At 52.5% G+C, this 24,318-nt stretch overlaps 7 protein-coding genes across 7 annotated transcripts; 5 read left to right on the top strand and 2 right to left on the bottom strand.

Moving 5' to 3' along the window:
* Positions 1–324: 324 nt before the first annotated feature.
* CTHT_0008440 (uncharacterized protein) lies at positions 325–687 on the bottom strand (the record flags this gene model as incomplete). The annotated part of the gene is made up of 3 exons (XM_006691309.1): positions 325–392; positions 463–547; positions 625–687. The coding sequence occupies 3 exons, from the start codon at positions 685–687 to the stop codon at positions 325–327; spliced, it is 216 nt and encodes a 71-aa protein (XP_006691372.1).
* Positions 688–3,105: 2,418 nt separating this feature from the next.
* CTHT_0008430 (uncharacterized protein) lies at positions 3,106–3,981 on the top strand (the record flags this gene model as incomplete). Its single annotated transcript, XM_006691308.1, has 1 exon — positions 3,106–3,981. One exon carries the CDS (start codon positions 3,106–3,108, stop codon positions 3,979–3,981), a length of 876 nt encoding a protein of 291 aa, XP_006691371.1.
* Positions 3,982–5,497: 1,516 nt separating this feature from the next.
* CTHT_0008420 (uncharacterized protein) lies at positions 5,498–8,174 on the top strand (the record flags this gene model as incomplete). The annotated part of the gene is made up of 5 exons (XM_006691307.1): positions 5,498–5,659; positions 5,792–6,280; positions 6,341–7,377; positions 7,439–7,634; positions 7,713–8,174. 5 exons carry the CDS (start codon positions 5,498–5,500, stop codon positions 8,172–8,174), a joined length of 2,346 nt encoding a protein of 781 aa, XP_006691370.1.
* Positions 8,175–9,229: 1,055 nt separating this feature from the next.
* On the top strand, positions 9,230–10,461 carry CTHT_0008410 (uncharacterized protein; the record flags this gene model as incomplete). The annotated part of the gene is made up of 2 exons (XM_006691306.1): positions 9,230–9,287; positions 9,344–10,461. The coding sequence occupies 2 exons, from the start codon at positions 9,230–9,232 to the stop codon at positions 10,459–10,461; spliced, it is 1,176 nt and encodes a 391-aa protein (XP_006691369.1).
* A 1,582-nt stretch (positions 10,462–12,043) lies between these two features.
* On the top strand, positions 12,044–13,036 carry CTHT_0008400 (uncharacterized protein; the record flags this gene model as incomplete). The annotated part of the gene is made up of 1 exon (XM_006691305.1): positions 12,044–13,036. One exon carries the CDS (start codon positions 12,044–12,046, stop codon positions 13,034–13,036), a length of 993 nt encoding a protein of 330 aa, XP_006691368.1.
* A 1,037-nt stretch (positions 13,037–14,073) lies between these two features.
* CTHT_0008390 (uncharacterized protein) lies at positions 14,074–16,802 on the bottom strand (the record flags this gene model as incomplete). Its single annotated transcript, XM_006691304.1, has 5 exons — positions 14,074–14,586; positions 14,935–15,086; positions 15,151–15,233; positions 15,334–16,035; positions 16,735–16,802. The coding sequence occupies 5 exons, from the start codon at positions 16,800–16,802 to the stop codon at positions 14,074–14,076; spliced, it is 1,518 nt and encodes a 505-aa protein (XP_006691367.1).
* A 5,718-nt stretch (positions 16,803–22,520) lies between these two features.
* On the top strand, positions 22,521–23,299 carry CTHT_0008380 (uncharacterized protein; the record flags this gene model as incomplete). Its single annotated transcript, XM_006691303.1, has 2 exons — positions 22,521–22,757; positions 22,814–23,299. 2 exons carry the CDS (start codon positions 22,521–22,523, stop codon positions 23,297–23,299), a joined length of 723 nt encoding a protein of 240 aa, XP_006691366.1.
* Between the last annotated feature and the right edge of the window lie 1,019 nt (positions 23,300–24,318).

Raw genomic sequence — 24,318 nt, 5'->3', positions numbered from 1 at the left:
GCCTAGAGAAGCCAAGCCTGTGAGCGCCGTAGTCCATGCAATTCCTTCTGTGTTTCCCGCTAATACGATGACGATAGTCAAGATGAGAGGATGTTGTGTGCAGTGGCGATGGTATCGGAGCATACCCTTTCCTTACTGGCAGCCGCAGGGGAAACCGAATCGCTCCAATATACGTGGTGTGGATCGCCTGAAAATAAATTCATGAAACCATTGCGACGCCGTACGTGTGCTAACAATGTAGAAAGAGGGGGATGTGTCGTTAATGTCGTTGTCGCTGCGGGGCATATCCAACGCAGCGAGAGGTGTGTCAACTAGCCTGACTTTTTATTTCTTCTTGCCATTGGCCTTCTGGGCAGCGGCAGCAGCAGCCTCTGCTGCTTTCCTGGCATCAGCTGTTGGAGGCATGTCAGTCGCTAGGCCGTCCCAAGAACATATTGCGCAACAAGAGGGGTCCGCGCATACCAGCAGCTTGCTTCTCGCGCATGCGCTGCGCGGCGATCTCCTTGGCCCGAGCCAGCTCAGAGCCGCTCATGCCATGAGGCTTTTTCTGTATGTAGGGAAAGAAAACAATGTCAGCATTTTTCTGGATTTAGATGGCATGGTTGTGACTCAAGCAAAACGCACCTGCTGAGCCTGCCGCTTGAGGTTAGCCTCACGGGCCTTCTCGCGCTGGTTGCCGCGGGACATGATGAATGCAAATGATACAGGTGGTGCTCGGTTCTTGAAGCGATGATATGGAGGGCGATGATCTAAAGATCGTATGCGGTGTTTGCTGCCAGCGTAGGCAAAGGGGATGACCGCCGGATGTTTGGGAGAAGGCTCGCCAACAAGGTCGGGAATCGAGGCTTTACGCTTTCAATGCCGCGCTGGAGGCTGTGCACTGACCGTCACCAGTGGGGTTTCTGGGCACTTCCATTGGTGGGTCGTGGCCCCACACGCCTTGTCAAAGGATTCTAGCCAATGAGAAAGCAACTAACCTCAGATGCATGAAGAGCCAGGACAGGTGCATTGCACGTGTCAAACCCTGGCAGGAGATCTGAAAATCATCCCATGTTGTCAAATGCTCTGAATCTGTCAGCTTGCCAACATTAAAGCCCACTCGCAGGGCCGACTGTCAAGGCATTTCACATCCTAAAGGCTGTTGGTGTTTGCTGCACAAACAACACAAGGCAAACCAAAGACCAACATGGCATGCTACCCCTCAGCATTCTCATGTAGGGGTCCAGAGTTAATGGAGCTGGTCCGTGCTTCTCTCCTCGATAACTTATGATAGCCTTCCAGTACAAACGCACCCCAGCAATAGACCTCAGGCAACCCGCTTCATCACTCGGGATTTATATGCACATATCTGCTGACGGGAAAGACATTCCAGTATGCTGGTCACAATGTGAGATAAAAACAGATTATTTATTTTTCTACTCCTTTCCTTCATGACACTTGCGCCCAGTCTGCTCTTTATATTGGGGCTCTGGGGCAGCGCCGTCCTAGCTGGAGTCTCAATGGTTAAATGACCTGAAACAAACTTGGCGCTTTTACGGTCCAATCGACAGCCCGAAGCTCCCTGCTTTTGAGGAGCCTCTCTTCAGTTCTTCTTGATCCCCCTTTGTTGGGTCGCCGATCGCCCGAAGTTCAGGTTCCTTGCTGCGCCGGATGGCGCTTGCTGAATCATTGGATGAGAGCAGTCGATGAGCTTGCGGTTATACGCTGCTAGGCGCGAACGCCCCACCAGCAACGCGCCAGACCGAAACACCAGCACAATGGATCGCTGATCGATCTCGACCGGAGCTCTGTTCAACCCATGTCTAGTCAGTAGATGATGCCAGACTAGGGATAGTAGTTGTTGAGTAGCGCGGCTCGCGAGCATATGGAGCCTTTTTTTAACCCCCTTCATGAAACATACATGCGCGTCGAGCTGCTGGCTGCCCTGGAACTGCAACAGTGCCTAAAGCTTCATTGGCTAGAATTTCAGGATACAGTCCGACGTTCAATGCAAAACGCCCATAGGGCGGAAGACGACCATCCTACGGACACAGCATCCCTATCCCCCCACAGGAGATTCCTGGCTATTGTCCTTTATTTTCGGGGGGAACTGCCGAGGGGCTGCATCACACTTTTATTATTGTCGAGTGTTTAAAATCCGCTGTGCCCAACTTGCCACATACACTTCCCAACTTTGTACGGGTTGCTATTGTTGCACCTCGACAATGGGCATGTTCCGCTATTGAACGCTTGTCTGTCCTCGCTCTCTTTTACACTTTTTGCTCTCCTTCTCACAACGGCCTGGATTGCCGTTTCTTTTTTATTCTCAGCAGCTTAATCAACTCTTTCTTTTCCACACCGATATCTGTCTTGTCAGACCTTGTTTGAGCGCACACGACCACATCACCGCATTACTCTTCAACAAGTACCACGACAACTGCTGGCAGTTTGCAACAAGTTACATATTTTGGATTGTGCTTCAAGTAAGTATATAACATTTGGAGGCTTCCTGACTTTAATGGGCCCCTTTTTGGCAAATATTCCTCGAATGAAGCGATTGTTTCCTCTCTACCACAACGCAACATGGATAGCAATCAGCGACCTAGGCGAACTTGGACTGTGAAGACCGTATCCTCTATGGGTTCTGAGGCGGAGGGACCTCCTCCTGATCCTCGCGCAATCTCACCAGGGTCACCTACTTTCCCCAGCCCGATTCGGCACACCAACAGCCCCAAGCCATGGGAACCTGCTTATGAGGACTGGTATCCTTTGCAGGATATTTCAACCCTGGCTGACCTTTCCCAACCCTCCGTACCCTCTACCGAGTCTTCGATTCCTATAGCCGGACCGCAAGCAGCAACTATGAATGCATCTGAGAGACAAGCACAAACGGGAATTTTGAGATCGGCGACCCCCAACCCACGGGGAAGGTTGCCGAAAGAAGAATTAGGGCAGATATCAGGAACGGGGTCAGGGGTTAGGCGAAGGGGGAGTCCAAGTGGACAGTCATATTCGTCAATATCTCAACTACAAATAGGCACTCTATCCGGAGCAAAATCAGCTAGATCAACAGCTCGATTGAGAACAGGTGCTAACCAGCCGCAAGCAGGGAGATACCGAAAAGCAATGTTCAGCATCGGGCAAAACTCCAAGGTACTAGGCGCTGGCCACCTGGTCCTCAACATCCTGCGGGCTCTGACTATGATCGGCCTGCTTATCGTCATGGCTGCGGTATGGGCCATGATCGTCCTCTCTATCTTGAAAGGGCATTTCGACTTTTTCGACACCATCAGCCACGTCTTCATTTTCTTCACCTCGATCTTTCTCTTCGTTTCGGAACTCAATTTGCGCATCTTTCGGGGCTGGTTTGAGCGTAACTGGCCAGTGTTGTCACAATACCACTCTCTGGCTTGGCTGGGGATTGCCCAAATCGTGATCGGCTGCGCAGTGCTAGGTGACCTGGTGAAGCCTGGCTATAGTCAAGAGACTATTGGGCTCGCGTTCTGGCGTGCCATTGTGGCCGCGGGCATCCTCTCACTCACATTCGGCTGGTTCAACATCTTCGCATCAATCATCTTCCGCATTCCTGAGAGTAACATCACGGCTCGCATGATCCGTAGCGAGGGAAGCCTTGCACCACAACGTGCGGCGAATAAGACTATCGAAGATGTCCTTCCCCACGAGTATCCGCCTTCATTGTCGCACCGCGATCACTTCTTCCCGCCGCCGCCGACATACTTCAAGCAGCCCAACGAGGAACCCTCTCGTGTAAAGCGGCTCACACAGGTGCTGAACCCCAAGAACTTCCGCAAGTCGCGTATCCAAATCAGCAAACCTATTCCTCAGGAAACATCGGGCTTTGAGCAGACTCAGCAAACAGCCTCCAGCCCCAAGAATCAGTTCAGCCCCATCGCCCCTGAGATCCAGCGGCCGCCATCGACTTTGCATCCCATGTACACAGGTAGCAGTCGGTATAGCGAGGCGCATATGTCCAGGTGGTGAGGGCCAATCGAGACACGGTGTGGCCAACAAAAATTGGTGCATTCCTCTCTTTCCGCATCATTCTTTTTTCTTTCTACGAGCAAACTAGAGTCCGCGTAATTAAAACTCTTCCTCAGGAAATGTTATAAATTGACTCTGGATTGTTTCAGCATGCAGGGTGATTCACCAGTGGAGGGATTAGCCAGTGATACCACAGAACATGGCGTTGGGTCAGTTTGGGCACGGTAGTTGTTTTGACTTCCCTTGTGAATACCCATGGATTTCAGAATTATAAAGACCACAGGCAAAAAAATGGAATTAGTGTTGACATCATCCACAGATTGTTGTTTCAGGCAGATTGGATTTCAGTGACCGTTATTGATCAAATCATTGTTTCCATATCATATAACTAAGCAACACACATCTGGCTTGTGTCACACACAGCTTGATAAGTTTTGACACGTCACTAGCTACTTTATAGTACAAATATCATTCATTGTCCCTCAAAAGTTCATGAACTTCCACCAGTTTAGAAGGATATGCCTCTGTCTGGGGTTTAACCTAGATCACCACTAACCTTTTCACGCAGCAGCTTCAAAATTTCAACCCTAATCCTGAGCCATTAGAAGGTTGGCTATGAGGCAGGGGCTAGCAGCAGGTGCTGGTGGAGCAAAGTGGTCCGTGCACGTGACGCGCGATCTTTCAGCAGCCTTTGTGGCTCGCGCTTGCGGCTGCTCGCCAGCCGACCATCAACATCACATTTCCCTTCCTCGTCCTGTTCCTGTCTTGCATGCACTTTCAGCCTTGTATCATTTTCACAGGCTTGTGATGCCATTCATTCATCTTTTTCGAAACTGTATCTTGAGGATCTGAGCTTACAACCTGTTTGTCATTGTGGTGACCGGCCAACACCTGCGCACCAGAGCACTTCGCAGCCCGCACTCCGACCGATTCCCCAAGTCTTGTTTTCTCTAATTCCCAAACTTTGCACCTACCCTCTTTCCTCCCTCTTATGACCATCTTTGCGGAGCCAACTGACGAAGTCTTCTTGTGCATCCCGCGTCGTGTGCAATAACTTGTTGAAGCCCCCGCTCTCCATTCACGACAATAAGGAGAGGAAAAGATAGCCAGGCGAAGAAGGTCGTTGGATGGTGTGGAACGTGATTTGGCAAGGCAGATTGGTGGAGGATTTTTCGGTTGCTCAATTGGGAGAACTCCTCTGGTGGTTTGAGGCATATCCTAGAGGGACAACAATAGTTCTTTTGCCTACCCGCCTATTGTTCTGTTCGTCTGAATAGGTGGTCATTGGTCACCGAGAGATTCCCTTGCTCTGCCCTACATCCTCTCGCACACTCTCTCCGTGCTTATTGCAATCCTTCCAACCTCCAACCGCTACATCTCCTCATTTCTTCACACCCAGCAGCTCTTCTGGTTATCTACCTATCCATCTGTTGGTCAATTTCTTTGCTGGCTCACTGGCTCTTTCTCGGCCTAACTGTTACGTTCAGTGTCATCTGCATACGGCTCATCCCCCAAGATGGCAGATAACTCTGCTGAAGTGGCCGAGGACTATCGGCAGGCCCTGGAGGACCTGACGATGAACTCACGCATTGAGATTGCAACCTTGACCAACATTGCTCGCGAAAATGCAAACCACGGCCTTGCAATCGCAGAGGTTCTGATCAACCATATCAAGAAGGTATGAGAGCAAATGATGGAGCAAATGACCATCAAGACAATCGTATTCTGGTTCTCAAAATGGAGCCCTTTGGCCAACTTACAACCGAGCAATTTCCAAGGTGATAAAGAAGACAAGCTGACTCCTCCCTAGGCACCACCATCGAGAACCTTGCCGGCACTGTATGTGCTGGATTCGATAGTCAAGAATGTCCCCACCCCGTATGCTCTGTACTTCGGGCCCAAACTTTACTCGATCTTTATGGGTGCCTACACTAAAGTTGATAATGCTACTCGCCGCAAGATGGATGAGATGCTCAAGACATGGAAAGAGCCCGTTCCAGGATCGCTGTCGACAAAGCCCGTCTTTCCTATTGAACAGGTTCGCCCTATCGAGAATGCCTTGATCGCCGCCAGGAATGCAGCCATGGCTGCCAATCAGAACAGTTATCAGGGTCAACAACAGCTGCTTCGAGGTCGACAGCCAGTTCCCAGCAGGGACACACCAACGCCACCAACTGGCAGACCCTACCCCCCACCTCCTCAGGGGCAGGCCCCCTATCCTGGTCCCAATGGCCACCAACAGCTGGGCGCAGTGCCTTCTAATGCCCAGCAGCCGTATCCAGGCCATCCTCCCGTCAGCGTACGTGAATTGCGACAATATTAAATCAACCGCCCTTATAGCTAATGTGTTTGCATGCAGGGACCCAACCCAATTCCTCCGCGTGCAACAACACAACCGGCTCCTCCAGTTGGGGGTTATGCTGGATACCAACCGCCGGCGGGGCGGGATGTCTATGGCGCCCAGCCAGCAGCCATAAGCATAGACAAGTTGAAAGATGATATCCAGCAACTTATTGTTGCGGAAAAGGCGGAGTTTGCACAGGATCCACTTGATACTAGTAAACAGACAAGACTGAAGGCATTGCTGGACCTGCAAGCAATTATCCAGAGCCAAGACATGCCTCAGGAGCAGTTGATGATCATAAGAGATCGAGTTGCTGAACTTGCCGTAAACAAACTGCGCCCACAGCCGCAGCCAGCGTGTCCTCCAGTCACTGCTGCTGCTGGACCGGCCGTTGCTGTTGGTGCTGCTGCTCCAGTTGGAGCTGCCCATGCTCTTTTGTCGCCATATACCGGCACTTCTCCTACCGCAACTACTTCACCAAACCCAGTTGTGCCTCAACAACCAACTCCCATTCCGCCGGCAGCAGTTGCTGTGGTCGCAGCAGCTCTGGCTCGGCAACCTTCCGTACCAACGGCGACAGTACCACCCTCTCACCCTTCCGTTCCTCCAACAACATCAGGAGGGACAGGCAGTAGCGGCGGCGGTATATCTCTTGATTCTCTATTTGGCAAGGGTGCTTTGGCCACCCTCTTGCGTATGAACGCCACGACACCTCAACAAACAACAGTGCCACAGCAAACATCACCACCTGCTCCTCCTCTTCCTCCTCCTCCTGTTGCTGCTCCTGCTACGACTGGTATTCCGCCCTCGGCGGTTGCAACGATAGCGGCGGCTCTCCAAGCTGCACCAACACCACCTCCGGCTGCACAGCAGTCACAGCCTTCATCGCAACAACATCCAGCTGATCCTTCCAGGCCAGGAGCCCCTGTTCTGCCCCAGGATCCCGCCGCATTGCTGGCCATTCTTAGACAGTCTGGACTGCTCAAACCGGCAGCGACGGCGACCCCTCCAGTTGATACTGGTATCCAATTGACTCCTGCTTCACTGAAAATGTGAGTTGCCCCCGGATCGCCAAAACCATAGCCTTTTAATAATCTAACACTCTGGACACAGCTACCGCCCGCATCTTATTCCTCAACTTCTCGAAAACCTTGGTCCTCCATGTACACAATGCGGCAGGAGGTTCAAGACAGATGAAGAGGGCCGGCGTAGGAAGACAGCGCACATGGATTGGCACTTCCGGGTGCACCAGCGCAGCGCCGAAGCAGAGAGAAGAGGCCAGCATCGAAGCTGGTACGTCGATGAGCTGGTATGTCTTTGCCGTTCTACATGTCTGCTTTATTTTACTTTGTATTGAACGATAGGGACATGAACTGACACTTCACAGGATTGGATCCGTTCTCGGGAGGCTATCGACACCGAGTACATCACTCCAGCCCCAGGCCAAGACGACCTCACTTCGGCCACAACTACTCTTCCGTATCACATTGCACCGTTCCCTCCGACGGGCTCGTCGTCTACAAAGACTTCTACATCCTTTGGACCCGGCAGCAAAGTGCCTTACCTCCCTGTCCCCGAAGATGCTGCCTCCCGCGCAGCAAACAGTACATGCCCAATCTGCCAGGAAAAGTTCGAAATGAAGTGGCTCGACGAGGCCCAGGAATGGGTCTGGACCGATGCCATCCGTGCTGGACCCCAGGGGAGGGTATATCATGCTAGCTGTCACCGCGAAGCGGCAGGGGCTGTCTCATCAACGACTACCAGTGGCAACAATGGCAAGGGCGTTTTGGGGAAGCGGAAGGCAGAAGATGAGGGGAAGAAAAGGATCAAGACAGAGCCTTTTTACTAAGAAGAGGCCCTGACAGCAGGACTCTATCTACGAAGTCTACAATGACTGTCCAAAGGAGGCTGAAAGGCAAGGGACAATTCTCTTTTTTCACGAGTCCGATTACATCAAAGCTGCTGGGAGCCGAGAGCACACGCCTACCTACCTACCTACCTATTCATCTATCTACCAAACGGTTTTTGTTGAGAGCCAGTTCTTCATGTTTGGTTGATTTCCTTTCTCTAAGGTTGGTGCATTGTTGGTGGGGAGCATCACACGTTACCGGGTCCTTTACTCTAATCATATTCTGATTCTAATGAGAGGGCAGAAAACTGGGGGTTCAGCGAGGCTCTGGTACGAAGTTAGACTTCAAACGACAGCTAATGCCAAAGCGTGCTATAGCCTATCATCGGCCTCACCGGATGGATCATGAAGTAACCCTAAAGCATTCTCTCCAGCACGGCTTGTACCTTGTCAAAACGTTTCTTCTTCCGTACATTTCCCCACGGCTATTGCACGGCATGGATTAGATGTACAAGGACGAATGCAGTCAGCGAGTCGCATCTGGTTTATCACCAACAATCACAGGGTGATGACGTCGACGGAGACAGCCCCTCATGGCGGCGGCGCCAAGAGGTCCTAAGCCAAGCTCTCACGGGGGGAGCTCTTCCCTGTTCCTGTTGGGGAAGTCGGCTGGCAGCTCTTATTGGCCGGCTTCCACTGCAACAGGGCCAGCTCCACCAGGTGTCACAGGCTCTACTGGGCGGTGTTTCGGCGTTTTACCCGCAACGCCGCTGCTGCCCCGCTATGGGACCAGCGTCAAGCTCCATGGAGGGGACGGCGGAACGGCAGAGGACACCGAGCATGGAGATAATAAGGGAACACTCCAGTCGCGGCCGAGCTTGACGCCGCATTGCCGCGCTGCTGTCCCGAGACATCAATTGGTGTACTGTCGCTGTCGTCAACGAGTTCCCTGAGGCTTGGTCACGTCTTCTTCACTTCTTAGGCTCGCTCGTCTTCGTCGGGCAGTTACCTAGCTGGGTTTTCACTGGTTCAGCGCGTCAACACGCACTCAAAAAATGGCAGCTCCCTACACGCTGAGGTGGGGAATTTTGGCCACTGGCTGGATTGCAGAGGGTGAGTTCAACGTCAGGATATCGGCGCTTTGCGACAACATGCACTGATAGCTCTAGTCTTCACCAAGGACCTGCTCGCCGATCCTGCCCTCCGCGGCGTCCATGATGTGCGCCATGAAGTCGTCGCCGCCGCCTCATCCAGCTCCAAGGACCGCGCCGCCGACTTCCTGGCCAAGGTGAAGGCTCCTAGCACGGCTAAGGCATACGGGTCTTACCACGAGCTGGTGGCCGACCCGGATGTCGATATCATCTACGTCGCCACGCCACATAGCCACCACTTCCAGAACGCCATGCTCGCTCTCGAGGCCGGCAAGCATGTGTTGTGCGAGAAGGCCCTTACGGTGACCGCTGCCCAGGCTCGCAAGCTAATCGAGACGGCCCGTGCGAAGGGACTCTTCTTCATGGAGGCTGTGTGGACGCGCTACTTCCCGCTGAGCATCCAGGTGCGCAACCTGATCAAGTCGGGAGCCATTGGTACCGTCTATCGCACTACCGCCGACTTGTCACTCGGTAACGACGCCGGCGATGGCAAAGTCAAGTTCGACGATGCGCACCGTATGGTTAATCCGGCCCTTGCCGGCGGCGCCCTGCTGGATCTGGGCATCTATTCCCTGACATGGGTCTTCCAGACGCTCTACCACCTGCAGCCGGAGGGTGAGAAGGAGTCCCCCATTACAATTGCGGCAGTGACCAAGTACCACACTGGTGCCGATGAGGCCACCAGCATTATCGTCAACTTCCCACGGCACAAGAGTCAGGGCATCGCAACAACTTCGCTGCGCGTGTCGACCGACCCTGACGGCCAGAACACTGCTGGTCCGGCCATTCGCATCCAGGGCTCCGAGGGCGAGATTCAAGTCATGGGTCCGGCCTATTCCCCACTCCAATACCGTGTTATTCGCCGTGACAGCCCTGGTAAGGTCGAAGTTGTTGACTGCCCTATTCCCAAGGACCCCATTACAGGCTGGGGCCAAGGCATGTTTTGGGAGGCCGACGAGTGTGCCCGTTGCCTCAGGGACGGCCGCAAGGAGAGTGAAACGCTACCGTGGGAAGAGAGCGTCGTCATCATGGAGGTCATGGAGCAGGCGCTGCGCCAGGGTGGCGTGGAATATCCCGAGTTGATCACGACTGATGTGTATGATCCTCAGAGCCCACTCAACACAGGCAAGCGGTAATCGTGTTAGTTCGGTTGGGCATCGAGATACTTAGGTAGATGATGATACGAGAGTTTTTGTCTATTTTTTTTTTTTCAGTTTGCTAGGGTTTTTTTTCTCCCTTAAACCCAGAGAATCAGGCGATTGCCGAAGCTCTGGGCTTCGAACAATAATAGCTGACGTGATTCTACGATCAGACAGCCACTGGATTTTGTGTAGCCACAGCCTTGCCAGTTGGTCCCACCCTCACCATTGCCCCAATCTAAGAGAACATGCACTTGTGCCTGAGCTGCAGATGCTGCTACTAACATAGTATGCTGGTTGACCGGTCGCATCACTTGGCAACCTGGACTCGCGTTTGTGGATGTCTCAATGCCCGACACCGAGGCCTCGGAGACCGATCATGCATATGTTTGGGGCCACGACGCGAACATAGAACTTGGCATGGATGCCACAAACAAACTGTAGTTAACCAGTATGTAGACTATACAAGCTTCGGATTTGTCTCGATGCACGTGTACACGATGTGCTGGTGGATGTTTGAAAAGATAGCGTCATGTGGGGAATTTTCTTCAAGGGAAACCTTGTGCAAAGGCTAATTATAGTACACATATGAATGAAGACCACAGTTGCATATCATCAAGGGGTAATGAGTGTAGTAGTGAGTGTACTATTTGCTTGGTTGCTCGCTTATCAGAGTGAGTGAGGGTATTGAGCAACAGTGTAGAAGCTCGTGAGCGTGAGTGTGGAGCCCCACCAAACCCAAAGCACACTCTCCACACCTCAGCTTGAAACTTGATCCTAACAAAAAGTACAACCTGCAGCCTTCAAAAAAACGGTTCATCCATTTCAACTTCAGTCCAAGCCAACTCTGTGTATTTCTGCTTAGGTATGTGTATTCCAGAAAGATCCTCTTGCCCTTAGCCAGCCTTGTCATTTGACACGTTGAGAAATCTGTCGTGGGACTTGACTCATTGGTCCAACTGTCACCTGAGTACATTCAAATCAGACAACACGCTCACATCCTTTCACATCATTGATACTTGCGCTTCCTTTGTCTGCATCCTGTTCCTAAAGCTGTCGCTTACCCCGGAAGCCTAAATGTACAGTTCATGCCAAATGCCGCTTGGCCCTGTCAGTGTCACCTACATACCTCACACTAAACAAGTCCTAGTTCTTGTCGTTCCACATACCCCTCCAGTTGCCTGTGTTGTGGTCTGTTAACCTGCATGTGTGCTTGTCCTTTCATGTTTCTCATAGCCCATCCATTTTGGATACAGCGGCTGTTGACAAATGTGTGAAAAACTCTGCATGGCATGTGTGACACTAACTGGGGAACAGCCACCAACCGATCAAGGCTCAAGTTTATCCGACCGTCCTGCGAGGTCTTGCAAACGAAGCAGTGCAACAACACTGTGTCAAGCCAATTCACTTCTTGACAACTGCCTGTGAGCCATTGACCTACCCGGCGCCTGCGTCAACCTTGTTCTAGCTTTGTCCGAGCTTTGTAAAGCAGGCTTGACACGTTGAACTGGGCTAGAAGCCACCCAAGGCCCAACTTTTGCTTTCTGGGCTGTCTATCACGGCCGCCATAGCCACGTCCATGACCTCGTCAGCACTCCCATCCCAGTCAGCTGCCGAAGCAGCCGCCAAACTGGCCGCTGCAGCCGACGCTGAGGCAGAGGCCTACGAGTCGACTCACGTCCATGGCGTCTATGAGGCGATAGCATCACACTTCTCTGCCACTCGCTACAAGCCCTGGCCTGCTGTGGCATCCTTTCTGCGCGCCCTGCCCCCAGGCGCTGTTGGGTTTGATGTAGGCTGCGGGAATGGGAAATACTTGGGTGTCAACCCAGACGTCGTCATGATCGGCTCCGACCGGAGTCCTTCCCTCATCGCTCTGGCAAAAAGCCGCGTCAAGCAGATCCAGAGCGTCCGTCCATACCCAAACCAACAAAACAGTGTCGCACGAACGGGAGGGGAGATAACCAGCAGCCCCAATAACAGTACTCCGGCTGTTGGGACAGATGTTCTTGTTGCCGACGGGCTACTTCTTCCCTTCCGCGAACGGACGGCCGATTTTGCCATCTGCGTGGCCGTCATCCATCACATGTCGACCCGCGCCAGGCGACAAGAAGCCATCCGGCAGCTACTCAGGTGTCTCAAACTCGACGGCCAGGTGCTGTTGTACGTCTGGGCGCTGGAGCAGGGCACCAGCCGGCGTGGCTGGGACGAAGGGAGTGAGCAAGACTTACTCGTGCCGTGGGTTTTGAAGAACAACCAGCCAAATACGCAGAAGCAACAACAACACCAGAAAAAGGGCTCCTCCCAGAAAAATCAGGCCGAGAACGCTCTCACTGGTTCTGCCGGGATGAGTAGGAGCCCACCGACCCCCGGCGCTCCACCTCCAGCAGAGCCGGCAGCCACAGCACCCGGTCAGTCCGATCCTGTCTTCCAGCGGTACTACCACTTGTACCGCAAGGGAGAACTGGAAGAGGACGTGCTGGCTGCTGGCGGTGTTATTATCTCAAGTGGATATGAGAAAGATAACTGGTGGGTGGTGGCTGCCAATAAGGGCGTTCATCACGCAGGATAAGCAAGTCCGCACAGTTGGATGGAGGGAGGGAATCGACATCCATGCCAGCCGCAGACTGGGATAGGAATTGCTGCCTGTCGTCTGCTGAGATTGTTGATTATGTGATTGAGCAAGAGCGATCTTGGCTTGCCACCGTCCACCGCAACATCCGTTCAGGTAGGATGTTGTGTGTTTATATCTGATTCGTCTTGTGTAGCCAACTATTGTCGAGAGCATGTTGTACTTCACCTGTAACTGCTCATTCGGTGGTTAGAAATTCGAATACCCCCCTGAAGGTGAGCTATTCTGCTACCAATCATTGTTGTATTTAGAAATCAAGACTCTTGTGGTTTTTTCAAGCAATTGATATCTCTCTTTACTGAGCGGTGCCTCTGTATAGGGGTTAAGTCTGGTGACTGACAGTGCAAACCAAACATGAATGGGCCAAGGAATCGCTAAGATATCCCAAAATACACAATAGAACAGGAGAGAATCAAAGACATATTGGTCACAAAAAAGAGAGCAGGTTATATTGACCGAGGATAACAAGGGCATAGTTTTGTAAAAAGACATGACTTATGTGGTTAAACCTTGTACCCATTCTTCCATTCACCCGTTAATATCAACCCTCATCAATCAATCACCGACTTCAAACCTTCGGGTAGGTTGGGAGGTGTTATTGCTTCTCTGTTGTTGATCTGGTTGATCGAAGAGGCGAGAAAAGCTAAGGAAAAAAAGGGTTTTGTGAAGCGATGTGAGAAGAAAGGAACCAAAAGGTAAACGAAAGAACCTCCTTTCTATCGTGTCACAATACGTGGGCTGCGTTCACCAACCCTTCCCCTCGTGGTAAATCGCCCAACCCTTAATGCCCGGATTTGAATGTTGAGAATGCCTAAATTGCTTGCACGTTCCTCGTGAACCAGCAGCCTTCAAAGTGAGCATCATTGCCAACGGTATATCCAACTATCTCCCTGCAATCCTCCGTTCGCCTCTATCACCCCCTGCTGGAGAGCCCCCTCCTGGTCCTGTGCCTGTTGATGACATGGGGACAGGCATAGTCAGCCCCACTCCTGCTCCATGCCTGTCTGTGAAATATGGTGAGGTATACCCTCCAGACGGGCCATCAGATTGGTGAGAGGGGTAGTGGTACGATTGATGGTTCTGTCTTCGCCTTGTTGTCTCCCGGGCCCCGATGTCAAGGGCATCCTCTGCAGGGCTTGCTCTCCGCTTGGCAGGCTCAAAGCTTGGCTCAAATGCTGCTGGTGCTGGGGGCGGGAGCGTGGTCGTTGGGACATGTCTTTGTTCCTTCCCTTGGTCTTGTTGGTCTCTTTCTTGTTGCTGTTGTCGCCGTGGAGACTGGATTGGAGCTGGAAGGGGAGGAGGGGGCTGCATAGTAGGGGGTTGGAGAGGCTGCGGCGGGTAGGGAGACAGCGCAGGGAGTAACGGCCCTGGGGCTGCTCCGATTGTCCCTCCTGGACTAGCGTTTGCTGTTCTGCTAAGAGGGCTTGTCGTGCGTGTACTTGTGGCTGCGGGGTTGCCTGGTGCCTGGGCTGCCCCAGCCATAGCACCGCCTGTTCCAGCACTACTGAGAGTATATGCTGGTGAGTTATATGGGCTTACGCCCGTCGTGAGCTCGGCTACACTGGGGAGTACCCCTCCAGAAGTCCCACTACCACGCCCCGAGGTTGGTGGGGGTAAAGTGGCTGTCTGAATCGGGGCGAGAGGGGGAATTGTAGGGCCTGAGCCATATCCGTAATCTGGCGACGGAACTGCTGGGGATGGGTATTCGGGATAAGTGGGAGGAAAAGACGGACGCGGTGGCAGGCTTTCGCGTCTGTGAGGGGTCATAAAAGACGATCGGCTGGCGGTTGTAGGCTGTGTGTGTGATGACGGAGGGGGAATCAGGGGCGGAATCGGACTGAGACCTTGACCATGTGGTCCACCGTATCTCGTAGACGAGAAACCGGATAGGTCGCGAGGTAAGCTACCTTGCGAATGGGAATGTGCGTGGCCATGATGGTGACCATGGCCCGGCCGGGAAGGGGAAATGCGGCGAGAGCCTTGAGACTCGCTCGAAGAGGCCATGTTCAGCGAGAAGGGTACGACCCCTGCGCGACGTGCCATTTCCATCTCACCTAGTTGCCAGTGCATTGCCTCGGCGGCACGCCAGGGGACCTGCATTTCTTCAGCGACTTTTGCCCACATTTCTGGCTTGAACCTGTACACATGTGCGTCAGCGTGCTGCATGGACTTCCGTCATCCAGGAGTCAAAAGTCAGGGACAAGTTCGTTCAGCGTTCCCAGACAACATCGACATACCTCTCGTAAAGCCGGGCAAGCTTGTTCTTGCGCTCCTCGTCCCATTCACTACGCCTTTCCAAGTAGTTTTGGTAATGCAATCGACAGCTGATAGAGCTGCGGCCCGGCAGACGCTTAGAGATATCATCCCATTTCATACCACTGCCCCGTAGTTCAATGATGAGAGCATCTTCCTCCGGGGACCACTTGCTCTGCTTCTTGGCCGGTGACTCGGACGTGTGAGGAGGCATGCTGCGCTTGCTGCCTCCGGTCCCCCCCGCACTACGTGATGATGATGATGATGACGTCGTCGTTGTTGTCGTTACCGTCGGCACCGTTGTACTAGTTACTGTTGTTGTCACTCCCCGCGAACTCGAAACCGGCTGCTGCCCAGCAGCCCCGCCGGCTGAGGTGCTGTGCCCTCTCACTTTGGCGATCGTTCCCCCAGCAATGAGACCAGAAGACGAACTTGCCAGGTCTCTGGCAGCTGTTTCAGCTGGTGCTGGCGCTGATGTGGATGTTATGACCGTCGAGACTTTTGTTGCCAATGTTGTTGGCAATGGAGCCGGAGGTGTTGGGCCAATAGGTGGCGACGTCACCGGCGCGGAAACCGAGATCGATGAAGACAAAGGCTGCTGGGTTCGAGTCGCGGAGGACTCATTTGAGTCGGAACCCCTGAGAAGCGAGGCGATATCCACGATGACGGTGTCTCGCCGGGGTTGCCTGCAAGGGCGATGGGTTCATGGGGCGCCTGGGCTTTACTCCTCGGTACTCAATAGCCCGGCTCCGCTGCCTTGCAGTTCCCTTGGTAGCCTAAAACAATGCTTTTTGATGCCTCGAGCTCTGAACCAAAGAGCTTACAACCAGGTCGAAACGATGGATGGAGCCTGCTCCGAGCACACGGCCTCCCGCGAGGAGACAGCCGAGTGTTTTCGGCCGACTTCAAAGAGTATGTCGCGTCCACAAACAAGCGAGAGAAGTATAGATGTTCTGAACTAGAAAAGCTGGATATCAAAGCCTCTGACACCGATGAAGTGTGTCTGTGTCCAGCAGATGAGTTGCCTGAGTCCTTAGGTTGGTCCAAGACCAGAAAGCCTAGACGGTCGTGGTCGACACTCGAAATGCACAGACGTTGGAAAGGAGACGAATGAAATGGATGCAGAAGGGAGATGGCCGGTCTAGAATTGACGATTCGTAGCTCTTCGACGAGATGCGGTCCGTGTAGTTATCTGGGCCGGTCAATTCGGGATGATTGGCATTTCAAGCCTACAGAGGTGGTTCCCCTCCACCAATGGGTGATGAAAACAAAGGAGAAGAAGCGGGACAACTGGTAATTACCTACCTAGGTAAACCGTAGCTAATAGCTAGGCAGTAGTGAGCAGTGTAATCGGCGGGCAGACACGATGAGCAAGCAGGACTGACGGGAAGCTGCTGCGGCTGCTTTGCTGGTGCTGCTTCTTCTGATGAGAAGCGGAGAGGTTTGTCTCCATAATCGCCTCACAGGCGCACACCGTTTCCCTTACAGGTGCGAGAGAGGAGGGGGCGCACGCAGTGAACAGGGAAGAGGCCTGATGGGGAAGGGGGGTCAAGAATGTGTCGATGACGAGAATCTGTCAAGGCTCCAGGCGAAGATGTGGGGGATGAGGAATTAAGAGGACCAGGATTCCGTGGCACTGCATCAGAGGGAGCGAGCAGGAAGCAGCCAGGGGCTTTTGTACATGAGTGAGCTTGACAGTAATAGACGGTAGTGTACAGAAGAAATGGCTGCATGTCATCGTGAAAGGAAACCTTAAGCATATTCTGGTCTCTACTGGGTACCTCTAAGCTCGAAGCATTGGACTTGGTGGTGAGGGCGGACTAGGAATGAGGACAGGGGAGGGTTTTGCAATAGGGGGCGAGTCTATCAAGTTCAAGAGTTGGTAACAATGAATCCATGCAAAACAGAACGCCTGCCAACGAAAGAAACAACATTGAATGATTTGCAAAAGCCCCGATTACCAGCCGCTTGGCTTCTATGTTCCGCAGCGCACCTTTCAATCCCTCCAGTCCAGTTACATACCCTTGCCTATGGGCTCCAAGCTCTACTCGCGAAGGTATGGCTTGGGCATTGACTAACAAGCAAGGCGGAAAAAAACAAGGACTCAGGGAGCGAGATAGATGCCTCACTTCTGCGCCCTATGGCCATGTCAGTGCTAAGTACGTAGTGCAATTGGGCCGTTGGCAGAACCCGACCCTCCCAGCAAGTGTCTTGTCAAACAGCTCAATGCTCATCGCATAGAGACCAAAGTTAGAGCAATGTCAATTCAGCCTCGCACTAGCCCGTAGATTGGGTTTCGAGCTTGTCGATCAACGAACGCCAGCGGCGCCGTCAGCCCAGCCGACCTAGTTTGGCTGTCTCAGCCCTGCGAACTCGGCAAAGCATTGTCCAACAAAATGGGAGGAAGAACCAAAGTTAATCTTCTCTCGGGGCTTTTTCCTTGACACTGTCCACCAGTTCGTCGTCTCAGCTGGATGATTGGCACAACGCTGCAGATCCGAGCATGAAACTCTGGCAGCGTGGTCAGGGCAAGGCCCGGGATAGGACCGTTAAATCGCCTTGTTGGATCGGCCTTCAAGCACGCAGCCCTTCCAGATCTGACAGCGCCGGATCTTATGCAAGACGATGAGTTCGAGATCGATGCAGCGATACTGGCAGGTTACTTGTGAGGCGTCTCCGTTTATGGTCTGCTGGTGGCATTGTGGGTTTGGTCCTGGCTAAAGCCTAGGGCCTCTTTGTCGCGCAAGACGAAGCAATCAAGTATCACTTACACGCTGGAGGTTGCTCTTGGTTCAGAAGGGATGCTGGGGTGGTTAGAATGCAGCCCTAATGTTTGTCATATGCGTTGGGCTGATGGAGTGGCGGGAAGGGCTCCAATTTAGTGCCGTGGGCGGTTGGGCTCAAGCTAACCTCCCCCCTCCAAGCATAAGTGCCTGGCAGACTTACCTGCCTACCTTGCTACCTACCGTCTAGCGCCCTGAATCCTAATGAACGGTTTTGTGTGGGACATGTCGGTACCTACCGGTAGGTGCAGGGAGAGCAGCAGGCTTGAACCGGTGACATGTCGACTTATGCAACTTCCAACATGCACTCGTGCCAAGTCACTCTTGTGCAGACACATGTTCTCATCTGGCTACTCCTGGTGTGGCAGAGAGACCGAGGAGCGAATTAGAGCAGTCAACATGGCTGAAAACCGCACAGCCAACACACAGCTTGGAAGCTGTATCATGCACAGACGAGACTGCCCAAGAGGCTGAGTGAGCGTGGTCCCATAAGCTCAACGAAGGAAATATGCAGAAAGCGTAACTCATACACCGGATTCCGAATCCACCTCTTGACTGTCCAAAGCTCTTGTTTAGACGTCTATAAGTATAGAGGAGCTATTGGGGCAGGCTAAGACTACCTATGTGAGAGTCCCAATCCTCACGTGCTGCGTGGTGTCTTTGCCGGAGCTATGGGCAGGTCTGGTCAACTCAAGCTGGCTATGGTCCTCCGGGATGAACAGCTTGCTTTTTTGTGCATCATCGGGAATGCCAGGTTGGTCCGGCAAGCAATGCGGATTCTTACAGAAACACAACATCTTGTCACCCAAATCAGGCCAAGCGCACGGAGCGTCGAGGAGCATGGGAGCTGGAGAAAAGGAGCTTAGTTAAAGAGAGGCTCCTCCCTTTCGGTACCACGCAGATCTGGCTTGCATTGACCACCACTTCGCATCCTGGTACGGACCGTCGGGGAGTCAGCGTCGCACATGGGGTTTCGCTCAGATCTCACATCTCGTACATCCCGCGTGTGCGATTTATGGTCGTTTATTATAAACCGCTTGCCCGATCCTGGGCGCCCTACTAAAGTTATCAAACTGAGGAACACTTGGATCGTTGGTTACCTGTGGTAGCTAGGTGTTTGGCTTGACGTCTCGAGTCTCCGTGCGCGTGACGAGCCTGCCGAACTGTGTCTGTTCGCATTCAAGTCTGGATGATCCCGGGCGATATGCCGCAAGGACGCATCATCTCGGACACAAAATGCATCCCTCGCATAAAGGGATTCTGGATCTGAGCCCGGAGTTGGCCACTGTCGACTGAACTGAGTTGCCCAGCTAGCTCTGCCCTTCTGGGGAAGTTCGATTCTCTGCATCAATCCTGGAACCCGGGAAAGGTCAGTTCAGATCCCCATCTTGGATACTTCCAGAAATGAAAAACTACGCCAAACCGATTTCCCGCGTAGGCAATCAAGTCAAGATCATGGACAGAAGGAGTAATTACTACCATATGTGTATCACCTGGGAATGAATAAAACATTATGATATCTCCGATGTCTGTGCGTCACGGGATCGACCCTCGCTAGCGGCGTCTTGCTTAGATCCCAGGTCACAATGGTGGATAGAAGGCAGACAGACAGCAGGAAGACCGTCAGCAAGCTGGGAGTTAACAAAACTATTAATCAGTCCGTGATATTTGACTACATCGCTACCTATGACAGTCACACCTTGTGCTGGAACAATTGTAGTTGAAAAACAGCGGTCATCCAAAAGCGTCGTCCCCCCTTCCCCGCATCGAACTAGGATCATGGAGTTCGAAGATAAGTGATGCAGGACGATCACGAATCATGCCCTTCCCCAATTCATGCCAACTGCTTACCTGAGCCGTAGACGAAGCATTGACCATTGAGACCTCCCATCATTCCCGATGATGAACTGGGGTTATCACCGTAGGCATTGGGAGGGGTACTAGATCGCAACCGCTGCAGGAACGCAAATCACCTACTTAAGTGGCTGTGATGTCTCTGAAGTTATCAGGAACTTTCATCTACGGCACTAACTCGACAAAGCCATGCTCCCTTCTTCGCATTATCGCCTTGGCCATAGGACGACCCATTTGGATACGGATCCAGTCCCAAGTCAAGCGATCCACGCCGCAAGTAGACACTGCGGGGGGCCGAGCTGAAGAATCAGCACATTCAGTCTGTTTCGATCTAGCTTCTGATCGGATATCGGCATTGTTGACTGTGTCGTTCAGTTCATTGCCACCGATCTACAAGATTAGAAACGAAAACGAGAACCAACAGGGCAATGGTGCATATTTTGCGACTAGGAACCGGTCCCTTAGCGAGAACCGCAGATGGTAGATATGTTGAAGCTGACGAACGACATGCATCTGTAGTACTGGATTGAGTCCTGGTCCAAGCTCTTCATTATGAGAGCATTGCCATGACTTCCTCAACACATTCGTCGGTGATACATCCTCTTCTCAGGGAATGCATAGGCATTGGGAAGTGATCTTTCCGTGTGAAGGATGTTGGGGAATAGCAGGCGAAGTGCTATGCCCTTCCACAACGTCCTTTCTGCAGCTACTGCGCCTCTAGACAAGCTGTGGAGGTTGTTAACAGTACACAACAGGCTGGAGTATTGGCAGCAAACACCTTTCAGGATCGACACGGTCGTGAAGCATCGGGTGGGGAGCAGCACATTCCTTCTGTTGCCTAACTAATGTCCATCACATAGCCCCGTTCTCATCACACCTGTTGAAAGAGTGGGCAGGAAAGACTGCTCGTTGACAACTGCCGGCACCAGTGGCAACGTGGTTCGATGAGAAAATACAAAAGTCGCTTGGCGGTCAGTTACATGCATCCAGCGTAGGGCGACGGTGAGGTGAAATGAGGCCTTCAAAGCCTGCTTCGTACGGGTTGATCCTTCTGCCGATGTCCTGATGGTCGGCTACTACTCGGCTGCAGAGGGAAACGAAGCACAGAGATTTGATTGATGGGCGCTGTGTCAATGAACAGAGAAGATGACAGCCCCAGGCGGTTTTGTCATGTCGGAGGGGCCGAGTTGCCTTCATTGTCTTGTGTGTTCCAAGAATAAGGCGGGTAGAGGCATGGCCTGCCGCCGCCTGAATCTGCAGCCATGGACAACGCGGGCCGATAATAGATCAGCATGGCTCTCCGCACTGCATAATCCGTATCATTGTCATTCATTATTCGGCGCTCGTTTGCCCGGGCAGGCGACAGCAAGCCCAACGGAAAACAGTGACGGCAAGGCGGATGGTGCCGTGGACCGCGCAGCCTCGGGCTCGGAAAGAGGGAGCGAGACAACTGGCTCCCGCCGGAACGGCGAACGTGAACGTGCCGTATGCTGTGTGTGAGTGCGAGTTTGGATAATAATGCGCACTTGGCTGAAGTACTTGCAATGGCTGGCCAATTGACGTTCTAGAAGGCCGTTTGAACCTACGTCGGCGGCAGGAGAAATCTGATGTTTGACAGTGATGCAGCGATGCATGCCTGGGCCCGGTGCTACACGCATTTGGCCTCCCAATGAGACGGTTCCTGAGGTGTGAATGCAAACGCTGCAAGCCGTTGTAACCCAGTCGAAACCCGTCATCGAATATTCTAGCAATTAAGCAGAGTAGCACCATGTCTGAAGGGGCACTGAAGGGTCATTGTTTGCCCTTGGGGTTCATCACGGAGAGCCGAAATGACCGGACTCGTGGAAACTCGGGAAGAAGTGTTGAGCCATCTGCATAGGTACCCACAAGTGGCCTTGGGCAAAAAGCATCAGTGATATACACGCATCATGGGCGTCATGAAGTAGCCAAAGTGCTGCATCTCTGACCGCTCGGACAAAGACACAGGCAAATCATCAATCTTGTAAGTTCATCGAACACAAAAGATACTGAAGGGGAAGTTCCGAAGCGACAAAATCCTGGAACGGAGAGCACGGAGGGCCAGGCGCCTGAGCAGCCGAGCTTTGGGCTGCATGTGGCTTGGCTTTGCTGCGTCTCTCTCATTGGCATCACGCAGGTCAAGGACCCACTAGTGTGGCGTAATGGGTCTGTGGCGCAGGAGCACCCTCAGCAACAGGGAGGATTGCCAATCATCTGCCCGCGGACTACCCAGTGGATCCTTGAGTGGGCCAGGCATAACTGCTTGCCTAAAGAGCCAAGACATACGAAGGGGATTCGAGATTGAATCCCCTCGAAAGGTAGTTATTTCTTACAGAACTGTCGACGATTACCCATTTGGAGGTCTTATCGCACTGTACTGCTGGAACCTCTTATTTGGAGTTAATCTCTTCTTTACGGGCAGCATCTTGGGAGCTTTGAAAGGGTTACCTGTCGCCGTTTACCTATCTCAACCCCTAACTGCATTGTGGCTGCCATTTTCACTTTCATCGCCAATCATGGCCGACGTGCCCCTTTACGTAGTCTCAGACTACACGTCATCTGAGAGACGGATTACTCCGTCCTGGACCATCACTCAGCTTAAGTCCAAGCTCGAGCCCATAACTGGCATTCCTCCCTTGTGCCAGCAAATCTACCTCAAGATATCCTCAGACGAAAGGATTCTTATACAAGCCGTAAATGAAGATGCTGTCCATCTGTCATCGTTTCCACTCGCTCCATACGCCGAACTGCAGGTATGTTGAGAGCTCACTAAGGAGCAAATGCATCACCTTGCCTGACTATATCTTAGGTCGTTGATACCCGACCTCCTTCAGCTAGACCTGATTTCTCGAATACCGCCGGCGTTGAGAAATACGTGATGCCCGATGAAGAGTATGAGAAGAAAACGGATTCAGTACTTGCCTGGAAGAAAGCGCAAAAGTTGGGCCGCTTCGACCCCAATGCGCCGACCGTTGAGCAGGCTAAAGTTCAAGCCATTCAGAGGGAGATTGAGGTCCGCGGGATTGCTGTTGGCAAGCGGTGTAGGGTAGGTGGAGACGATACCCGGCGCGGCGAAATCAAATACGTGGGAGAAGTGAAGGAAATTCCCGGCGTGGGTGCTTGGGTAGGCATCCATCTTGACGAACCCGTGGGCAAAAACGATGGAAGCATCGGAGGAACCCGTTACTGGGGTATTGAGTCGGAGCTCAAACATGGCATATTTGTCCGGCCAGAACGTGTCGAAGTCGGCGACTTTCCTCCGTTGGATGATCTGGAAGATATGGAGGAAATCTAACTCTCAGTGAGCAATTTCTTGCGGCTATGAATTAGCTGTTGCCTATCTTCTCCATGGCCCAAGCCTCAAGCCAGTCACAGGTGTCTGGTCTTAACCATCTTCTGACTGTAGCAATTAGCGCCGTTCCCCTCTTATGTGCTTCGGCACTCATTGTTACTGAGAACAGGAAGTTCTTGTCATGGTTCGGACGAGGTAGACCAAATGCCGGGGGGTGACATTCCGAAAAGCCATGGGAGTCAGGCAAGGCTTTTCTGGTTCGGTTGGTAATAGTCGCTTTTAGAGAAACGTTTTCCGGGGAAATTACAAATATATCCTAAATCTCCGTGATTCAGCCTCGAAAGAAGTGTTTGTGGGGCCTGACTTGGTGACGATCACCAGCTAAGTAACAAACATCCGCTCAACCGATGACTGTTCGATATAGTCAAAGATGTTTGTGCCATACGAACTCCTTCGGCACCTCGCATTTAGCCGCATCACAAGGGATGGGTGTACCCCGACGATCGCCTGGCCTGTCACACTGCGTGTATGAAGTCAGCGATCACCGATAACCTGGTTCCATATCTAAGCAGTTACCAGCTATCGCGGTAGTATTTTGATCGCTTAAGCACAAAACTCTGGCAGATCCATGAAAGATATAAAGCCTCCTCCCTTCATCATCACCGTAGCTGTCAAGTAAATACATGATCGAGAGAACATAGCAGTCCATTGGGCGCAGCAGTTGCATGTTGCCCGGTTTGCCCAGCAGGGTCACATGTTTACAATAGCGTTCAACAACGCTAATGAGTTCTACTCTCTGATTATTTGTCAATAGTGTTAAGATACTGCAGTTGCTTGCTGATGGGTAGGAAGAAACACCCACAACAGCAAGCATCCTCTGCAAAGTCGAGATTAAATCTCTCTGAAGTCTAACTAGTGCCAAGTCCTCCTCTCATGGCAGCTGCCTGGTACCTACCTTATCTAAGGTAAGTAGATAGGCAGTTGGTCAAATATGAGCACAAACGCTTATCGGGCACTTTGCG

This window comes from Thermochaetoides thermophila (genome assembly GCF_000221225.1).
Source record: "Thermochaetoides thermophila DSM 1495 unplaced genomic scaffold scf7180000011812, whole genome shotgun sequence".
In the NCBI taxonomy this organism is placed as follows: domain Eukaryota; kingdom Fungi; phylum Ascomycota; class Sordariomycetes; order Sordariales; family Chaetomiaceae; genus Thermochaetoides; species Thermochaetoides thermophila.
This window is presented reverse-complemented; position numbering and strand designations above follow the sequence as displayed.